Here is a 9,466-nt window from a genome sequence, read left to right as displayed (position 1 = left end):
GAAGTAGTTACTTTCATTTTATGAAAAGTGTGTAGTGTTGTCAACAATCAAACTACAGTGACCTTGCGATAACAACTGCTCTCACTAAAGAGTTCCGATTAAAGATCCGCAAGTCAAAGTCAAGAATTATTTGTTAAGGATCAGCTGTTAAAATTTTAGCTCGATCCAACGGTTAACGTAGTAGAAATCTTCATTTTACAAAAACTGCGCAGTGCAGAAAAAGAGTAGCGTCACATCAATCAAACATACTCGCACACCATACATTTTTATTCGACCAACAACCTCATTCAAGCATCACAGCCATACAACAGATCAAAAATCAGCAAAATAACTTTGAAAAAAACATAAACACTAGCTTCCCTTACCAAGAAAATGCTAACTTAAGCGAATGAGATCCTTAGCGGACTAGCACCTAAAGTGGAAGCAAACAACGAAATTGAAAACAATGAGAGATGAATGAAAATGATCTATGACAGAGACTAGCGTGAAACTAAAGCTTGAAGAAAAGAAGGGAACGTAGAGAACTCAACTTACTTGGAGGGAATAGTTCAACGGAGAGGAAAAAATAGGGGAGCTCACTCAAACCCTAGCAGAGCTTCTGAAAACAGTTCAAGGAGAGTGTAAGGGGGTTGTTGGCAAAGTGAAAGCTGAATGAGAGTGTTTTTGGTTGTTTTAGGGTCTTTGGCACCCTATGGGCCAGTCTTTAGGCCCAATTGATTTAGGGTGTGCCTTTAAAATAAGGGTAGAAAATAAAGAGGGCTTTACAAGAGAAATAAAAGAAAAAAAAAAGAGTTTTTTTTTTTGGAATTATGCTCCATTATTCTTTCTATATTTATTTCAAAAACTCAAAACTCCTAAAATTTTCCTACCTTTGCCTTGGCCTCGTTATAACCTGTGAAAAGTCCTTATGATCTTTGAATGCATATTTTCTAAAAGTTCGTGAATATTAAAGTTTTGTTAAGTATTATGAGTGTTTACTTGCATGAGTATTTTGAGTGAAACACAAGCCAAAACACTTGAGCGAATTTTTGAGAGAAAATATACATTTTATCTTAAGTAATATCTTTCATATTTGATTTTCTTGTAAATTCAAAGTATTAACTCATGTGTGAAAAATATAACTTTTCCATTTGTATATACATGATAACTTGATTTATAGAAGATTGATTTATTTCAATAATGTTCATTCCTTTGATCCGGTGTTGATGTGTGAAATAAAAGACCTCAGAACAAGTTTTGAAATTACTAAATTTTGCCCAGAAGTGCAAAAGGATAAATGTGGAGGTGTGATGAGTTCATATTTATGCCCTCATTTGGTATTTAATAATGGAATTTTAATCGATTTTTGTGCTTAAAATATTAATTAAATTGGGATTTCTTATAATTGAGTTTATTGAGCATAAGATACAAAAACATGTTAAAAATAGCTTTTTAGTTGCATAAATATTTTTTTTTCAATATTTTGACGTGTGTTAGTGCAGCTGCAGCTAAGTTGAGCTCATGGAGATGTGAAAACAATTTGATTAAAGCTTCATAACACCTTAAAGATAAATCAAGAATAGGAAATTATCAAAATCACAAAAATCCAAGCCAAGCATTTCATGAACACGACAAGACAAGTTTGAAAAAGTGAAGAAGTTTGGCTAAGCCAATAAGAGGGAATGAACAACAAAAATTGGACCTTGCGGTTTTCTTTATCTTTGTCCAAAAGAAAGGCTTTGATAATTCATAAATATTTATGATAAAAGATAATTTGGGAAAATATATCTTCAGATAATTTATTTGATATTATTAAATAATTATCTTATTTAATTATGTCATAAAATATCAAAAGATAATAACTACCAAATCTTTTTAAATATGACAAGATCTTCTTGAATTTTTCTAGATCTCCACAACAAACAAATATATCTTAAAGATATTAGATTATTCAGAAGATAATTGGAGGAGATTACAAGAAGGGCAAAATTGGAAATTGGACCAAAATTAAGTTGCTGAAGAATTAATTAAAGATTTTTTATTAATTATCTTTGATATATCTCAAAATTATCAACAAAGAAAATCTTCCAAATATTTTAGAAACTCATAAAATTTGTTAATTATTTTAGAGATGTTATATCAAAAGATAAAAGATTTCAGCACCAGATTATATAAGATTCAAGTCCAATCAAGGCCTATATAAAGAGACCAAAGAAAAGAAGAGGACAAGCTCGACACTTCGGAATTTAGGAACCCTTAGGGGGGGGCTTATTTCTTTCTCTCTCATTTCTTCTTCTATTTTTATTTTATTTTGTATTTCATGGAGTGCTAAATGTAAGACTCGTGAAAATTAAATAATTAATTAATTAATTAATTAATTAATAAATGCGGGTAGAAAGAGCTTTTATGACATTAATTATTGTTTGATGTGACGTGGAAAAGTACTAGCTCAAGTGGTTGAGAGTACTTTAATTGTGTGAGAGGACTTGGGTTCGAGTCTTATGTATGCCAATTATGTGTTGTTGTTTTATTATTAATTTTTAATAATATGTATGAGCATGGAATTGGTAATGTAAGCATATACTGATTGGAGTGTATCACAAATATGAATTGGTTGAATTGGTTGTGCATTTGGCCTGCTAATTGATGGGTTGTGGGTTCAAACTTGGTTGGGAAAGAAACTAGAACTTTATTTTTTTAAGTGTAGGTTTGGAGGGAATATGAGAGGGCAAATTTCAGGTTAGGGGAGCTGAAATCCTATTTTTTCGGGTGCTGTGACAATTGCACAGATGATGGTTGGTGGTTCAACTTGGATCTTTGGGAACCAAATTGTGCCCAAGTTATGTTTATATGGTTGTGCATTATTTTTCAATTGAATGGTATGATTTGTTGTGCGAATTGGGCAAGGTTGGGTGAATTGTGTGCATGAACAGAGTCGAAACCCTGCAAGTCTCGCCCAAGCGAGTCCAACTCGCTTAAGCGAGAGTTGTAGAGTCTCATTTTTGGTTTTGGTTCGCGTTTCTCGTCTAGGCGACTAGGGTCAGGGTTGAACGACTTGGTCTTTCGCTTAGGCGAGAGACACTCGCCTTAGCGAGGTCGCGACGTGACCTGAGTGTTTTGAGCGCGAAACCTCGTCCAGGCGAAGAGTTGTGTGGGTTTGAGCGAACCAGGGTCTCGCTCAGGCGAGAAGGTCTCGCCTAAGCGAGATATCATGATCAAGTTTGAGGTGTTGCTTGCATTGTAGCTCAGGCGAGACAAAATTGTGTGTTTGGGCGAGAGTGTACCTCGCCTAGGCGAACAGACCTCGCCTAAGTGAGATATCGTGGTGAGACCACTGTTTCACACCCGCTCAAGCGAGGTGATTCAACTTGGGCGAGACAAATGCACTCGCTTGGGCGAACATGCATGGCTTAAGCGAGAATGGCGAGGAGCTAGGTTCTTATGTGTTGTGGTACTGAATTGCTTGGTGTTTCCAATAGAGGTTGGACCACGAATGTGTTTGGGCTTGAAGGACTAAGTCCAATAGAGGTCTGGGATGTGCTTGATGGTTGGACGTATGATGGGCATGGAACTGTGTAGTTTCCGTCGGCTGCTAAGTGGCGAGGAGTCCTTAGTATGGTGATTACATGCGTCGAGCGCACAATGGGCAAGGAACTGTTATGTTCCCGTCGGCTACTATTGGGCGAGGAGTCCATAGTATGGTGATTGCGTGTGTGCCATGGTCCGAGCGAGGGAGGCTTGGATGTTTTACGACAGACGAGGAGTTTTTCGGGTAGGACTATGAGTAGGATAGGCTCATAGGGTTGGACCACGAATGGGTTAGTTTCGTGGGAGCACAGTGAAGTCCCAAGACCTAGTTTATGTATATGACTCATGAAGGACTATGAGATCATGGTTGGGGAATTTGAAAACAATGAAATACTTAATCATGTTATTTTTGGGATGGTGGCATATTTATTTCATGTATATATTCATATATTGTGCATAGCTCACCCTATATGTGTGTGGCGATGATCGGATAACTAGTTATCCAGGAGCAGATGATTTGATAGGTGAGCCAAGAGATGCTTAGAGGCGGAGTGCAGGGGCTACCTGGGCTTTTGAAAGGATTTTCATATTTAGGCTTTTGATGTAGAATTTATTATGTTGAATTTTGGTTGATTTTGTAATAATGTAATTGTGAACTTATGAATTATGTTATATTAAAGTTTTAAATTTCCCGCGTTTTGGGAAATGGACTCATAATAAATGTGATTTTTATTTTCTTATTTTTTATTTTATTAATTAAAACCCATAATATCCTATCAGGATGTTACATTTGGTATCAGAGCAAAAGTTTTGAAAACTATTTTTTTTAATATTTGGGGCTTTTGGGGAGTGAGCTTGTCGTTTGATTGCTTGTGTGATTGAATTGAATGTTGTAAGTGAGTGAGTAGCTTTGCTTAACCAGTGAATTGAATTCTCAACAGTTGAATGTGGCGTATTCAGGCTATGGCTGCTAACAGGAGGAGAATGAGTAATGGTGCTGATGACATCGCTGAGGCTATTCACTGCATGGTGGATGCGATGCAGGTACCTGTAGCAGCGCAACCCAGAACAACCATTGCACCAGTCAGGGTGCCGACTATGGAGGATTTCTTGCGCCACAAGCCAGCGAAGTTCACTGGCAAAGTCTCTCCTGATGAAGCGGATGCATGGCTCCGCAAATGTGAGAAGATCTTCAAGGTGATGAACTGCGAAGATGAGCAGAAGCTGCTGTTTGCTACCTATCTGCTGAATGAGGATGTTGAATATTGGTGGGCAGGCATGCAACAACAGATGGGGACTAGGGAAGAGCTGGTGACTTGGGCCAACTTCAGGACTCGTTTCCTAGAGAAATACTTTCCAGATACAGTTAGACAGGACAGGGAGGCTGAATTCCTTGCATTGCAGCAAGGGGACATGACAGTGCAGGAGTATGTCAACAAGTTTGAGCATCTGGTGAGGTATTACTCGCAGGACATCACCGAGGAGTGAAGGTGTCTAAAGTTTGAGCGAGGACTCAAACATGAGCTGAAGAAGGTGGTAACACCTCTGAGAGAAAAGGTTCCCAGTCTTGGTGGAACAAGCCAAAAGTGCTGAACATCTGGAGAAAGGCCCTAATCCAGTTGTCCGACATTAGAGGAATGTCGTAGAGGTGAGACAAATGAAGAAGCCTTACAGCCGATCTCAGGCATCTCAGGGTCCCACTTGCTACCAATCTGGCGGACCCACCTGAAGAGAAATTGTCCTCAGCTGACAGGTGGAGTAGGAGGGTCAAGCGACTGTCGTAAGTGTTTTATATGCGACAAACCGGGACACTTTGCCAACAATTGCCCAAAAAAGAAGAATTTGGGTGTGAAGAAGCCAGCGAAATCGCCAGCAGAGAGAGCTAGAGCGGTTGGAAGGGTTTTTGCCTTGACCTCCACAGCTACTAAATCAGGTAACCTTATCCTCGAGCCATGTCTATTGTTGGGTCAGTTAGTATTAGTGTTGTTCGATTCTGAAGCAACGCATTCTTTCATTGCTAATGCTTGTGTGGGGAGATTGAATTTGGTGAAACGCGATTTGGGGTGTGAGGTGCTTGTTTTAACTCCCTCCTCGGGTCAAGTAGCTACCAGTTCAGTCTGCGTTAGGTGTTCAATGGAAGTGGCAGGTCGCAGATTCAAGGTGAACTTGGTGTGCTTGCCTTTGGAGGGACTGGATGTAATCTTGGGGATGGACTGGCTGTCTAACAATCACATTATAATTGATTGTGGATGACACAATTTGGTATTCCAAGAACATGAGGGATTGGAGTTAATCTCAGCTTAGAGAGCAATAAATGAAGTGGAAGCTGGAGCCACCTATTTTATGATAATTGCTCACACAGAGAAGAATAGCACCGCAGAGAAAATCAGTGTGATTCCAGTAGTGGAGGAGTATGCGAATGTGTTTCCAGATGAAATACCAGAATTGGCACCAAGCAGGGATGTAGATTTCACCATTGATCTTATCCCTGGAGCTGGCCCAGTATCCATGGCACGCTATAGGATGGCATCAGCGGAGTTGGCTGAGTTGAAGAAGAAAATAGAAGACTTGCTTGAGAAGAAGTTCATCCGACCGAGCGCATCACCTTGGTGAGCATTGGTACTCTTAGTAAAGAAAGAGGACGGTAGTTCGAGGTTGTGTGTTGATTACCGTTAGTTGAATAAGCTGACCATAAAGAATAAGTATCCATTGCCGAGGATAGATGATTTGCTGGATTAGTTGAAGGGAGCCGCAGTGTTCTCTAAGATTGACTTGAGGTCTGGATATCATCAGATCTTAGTAAAACCGGATGATGAGATGCCTCTAACCAAGGGACACACAACAAGAGCAATGGCTAGGAGGATACAAGAGGAATGGGCCTCCAATGCACATACAAGGCCCAACATGAACTTTACATGGGCCAAGGAAGATGTGAAGACCTAGCCTAAAACTCTTTGTTTGTAAATATTAGAATAGGGTTTATTTTTGGGCCTTGTATTTTGGGATTTGTAGAATAGGGTTTTTGTTTGGGCCATGTATTGGGCTTTGGAGGGTTTTTGGGCTTTGAAGAGAATTGGACCAAAGAAGAGTTGGGCTTGAAATTGGCCCAACAAAGAGAGAGAGCGCATTTGTGAGAGGATCTAGATCCTTCTTGCTCCAAGCTTGGTGACCAAGCTTCTCTTATGCGCCTAGAAGCAAGTCCCTTGTGACTTGCTTAGGTGGCAAGTCACACTTGCCTCATGCTCTCATTTTGGCTCCAAATACCACATTCTAGATCCTTTTTCCCTCCATTTTTCTAGACCACTTGGCTCTCCTTTTCTATTATAAATAGAGAGCTTAGGACCCTTGTATTTTCATTCATGAATATATAGAGAAACTCTGTTGAGATGACTCCAGACTCCTCTCTTTTTGTGAATCAACTTAGGCTAGAGTTCTCCTTCTTGGTTTCCTCTAGCCCCCTTCCTTGAGTGTTGGCCCAACCTCACTTGAGAGCTTCTCCAAACACCATTGCCACACCACTTCTCCTCTCATCTTCTAACTTCCGCACCTTCATCCTTCTCCATGGAAGCTTCACCAATTCCGCATGGCTTCTCCTTGGCTTCCTTACTCTTGAAGATGTACTCATCATGTGGTATCTAGAGCCTTGGTTGATCAAGCTTGACGTCAAGAGATAAGTTCATCTTCCTTGTGGTTTTTCTTTCAATTTCCGTGTTGTTCATTACTTCCTTTGATTTTCTTGTTGTTTTTCTTCTTTTCACCTCATTGGTTATATGGTTCTTATCATTGTTCCTTTGGAACCATTCGACCATTGTGCCTAAGAGCTCAACCATGGTGAATTTGTGTGCCTCTTATATTTTTGTTTAAGTCTTATTCATTTTCTATTTCATCTATGTGAGTCATTTTAATTTTCTCATCCATATGTTTTGTCTAGAGTAATGTGTAGTTCAATTATGTCTTAAATTTCTTTGTTTAGCTTTCCATTTTGTTGTTGTTTTGCTGCTGTATTGCTACTATTTTGCTGCTATTTTTGGTTCATAAATACACCTTCTCTTCTCCATTGGAGCCTTGGAAATGAACCTTCACATCTAGATAACCTTTGTTATCTTAATGTCTAGTGGGAATTTTCCTTGTGCTTGCTTAATCACCTAAGTTTTCGTTTCTAGTGTGCTTTGTGTGCTTTTAATTTTCGCATTTGAGTTCATACTTGTTAATTAGTTCTTGGCAAGTTTTTTAGAGTTAATTTCCATTGTGTTTCCTTGAGTTTCATAATCTTCTTTTGATTCCTTTAAGTTTCCTTCTCTTTTGTTTCTATTAAAATGCAAATGATCAAGCATAGTGTGGTGGTGATTCTAATTTGTGGTGGAAACTAGATTTGTGGTGGAAACTAGCTGCTGTAAGAGCTATAAAAAAAAGAAAGAAAAAGAGCATAAAAAGAGTACAAGCAAGTGCCAAAAATAATCAAAATAAAAGATCAAAAGAAAGTGGAAAAAGAAGTACACTAGAATCACAACCATCACTTGAGTTTGAGAGCATTTTTCTGTTGCATTTTACTGTTGTTCCAGTTTTGTCTGTCTGCACACTTTCTGTATTTGTTTTATCACAAAAAATTGGCTATTGCAAATCCAGATCTGATTTTTTCCTCTTGTAGCTAAAACATAGACGAAAAAAAAGAAAATAAAAATCATTGAAAAATGTTGAGAAATGAAAAAATGATAAATTTCTGAAGTAGAGGCTGAATTTCACGTTTTTGGACTGGCAATGGCTGAAAATTCAAATTCTGTGCAGATTTCTAGCTTGTTTTTGGTTGTTTTTAATCCATTCTAGTGCCATTCTTTAGGTAATTCATTTGAGTGCTTAACTTGTTTCTTTGCCTTATTTCTAGTTTGTCTTTCTTTGTTAAATCTTGGAGTATGTTTCAACTATACTTCCCTTCAATTTAGCTCTTCTTTCATTTAAGCTTTTCTTGTTTTTCCTTATTGGCTTCTTTGGTTTGGTGTTACATTCTTGGTGGAAGATTTCTTTGGAGGTAACCAAATACTCAAGGTAGCATCTTAGGAGGTGGAAACCAAAGTGGAACTCCAAGCTACAAGTGAAGTTCACAAAGGAGAAAATTCAAAGCAAACACTTGAGTGAGACAAAAGAAGAAAGAAAAGAGTGGAGTGAAACACTTGAAGACTTTTAAAGTTTGCGCAAATTTGTGATTGTATTCATTTGAGTTGTATTTGTTCAAGTTTTCTTTCTTGTATCTCTCTGGACTAATTAAGTGTCTTGGGGGAGCCTTAGGTGTTCTCTTATCTCTTAATTAGAACCTTCTTAAATAGTAAAAGCGCTTGTAGACAGTGAGTGTGTCTTGCAACATCAAGCCTCACCAAAGTAGGCCGCATAGTTAGACTCCAAATCTTTTTGTTTTTTGTTGCTTAATTGTTAGTGTGTGTCTAATTCTATTTTAGAAGTTTTGTGTAATATTCTTTGAATTACTTTGGCAAGGAAAGACTTGGTAAGTAAGCAATCCAAGTGATTCACCTCTCTTTCCTGGAAGATAATTCAAGAAGTTTGCTATTTACTTCTTCTTTAGAATTTCTTAGTTAGCTTTTAGTAATCATGGCTAGTCAACCCTCCCTACATAGTGCAAGTGATTATGAGGATTCAATTCATAGTTTAAAACATGTTTCTCAACAACTCAAATCACTTGAACTATGGAGACAACAAGAGGCAATTTACAAGGTGAAAGATAAATTGGAAAGAGATGGCCAAATTGCTCTCTTGGAGGAACAAATCAAAGCTTTAAAGAAAAGAGATGAGAAAATCCAAAATAAGCTAAAAAGTAGGAGTAATTCTAGCAAAGGGTCTAGAAGTGGAGCTTCAATATATGGGGAAGAGGAAGGATTAAGATTAGGAGAATATTATGAACAACCTTCCCACACTAGGAGACAAAGAAAAGACCCTACTCCTAGAGAAG

The 9,466-nt window shown here is 38.3% G+C and overlaps 1 protein-coding gene across 1 annotated transcript; it reads left to right on the top strand.

The window, feature by feature from the left end:
• The first annotated feature begins 4,470 nt into the window (after positions 1 to 4,470).
• LOC114194974 lies at positions 4,471 to 6,120 on the top strand. Its single transcript, XM_028085374.1, has 3 exons — positions 4,471 to 4,964; positions 5,127 to 5,703; positions 5,812 to 6,120. Exons 1-3 carry the CDS (start codon positions 4,471 to 4,473, stop codon positions 6,118 to 6,120), a joined length of 1,380 nt encoding a protein of 459 aa, XP_027941175.1.
• Positions 6,121 to 9,466: the final 3,346 nt, after the last annotated feature.

The sequence above is a fragment of the Vigna unguiculata genome, chromosome 8, assembly GCF_004118075.2.
Source record: "Vigna unguiculata cultivar IT97K-499-35 chromosome 8, ASM411807v1, whole genome shotgun sequence".
NCBI lineage: Eukaryota > Viridiplantae > Streptophyta > Magnoliopsida > Fabales > Fabaceae > Vigna > Vigna unguiculata.
The sequence above is the reverse complement of the archived record's forward strand: the minus strand, read 5'-3'. Positions and strand labels throughout refer to the sequence as shown.

Bases quoted from the DNA above. Each gene is read 5' to 3' on its own strand.
- LOC114194974 (XM_028085374.1), top strand. From the start codon at position 4,471: ATGGCTGCTAACAGGAGGAGAATGAGTAATGGTGCTGATGACATCGCT. The intron at 4,965-5,126 runs GTATTACTCGCA...GCCCTAATCCAG, and splicing joins AAGTTTGAGCATCTGGTGAG to TTGTCCGACATTAGAGGAAT. The intron at 5,704-5,811 runs GTAATCTTGGGG...ATCTCAGCTTAG, and splicing joins TGCCTTTGGAGGGACTGGAT to AGAGCAATAAATGAAGTGGA.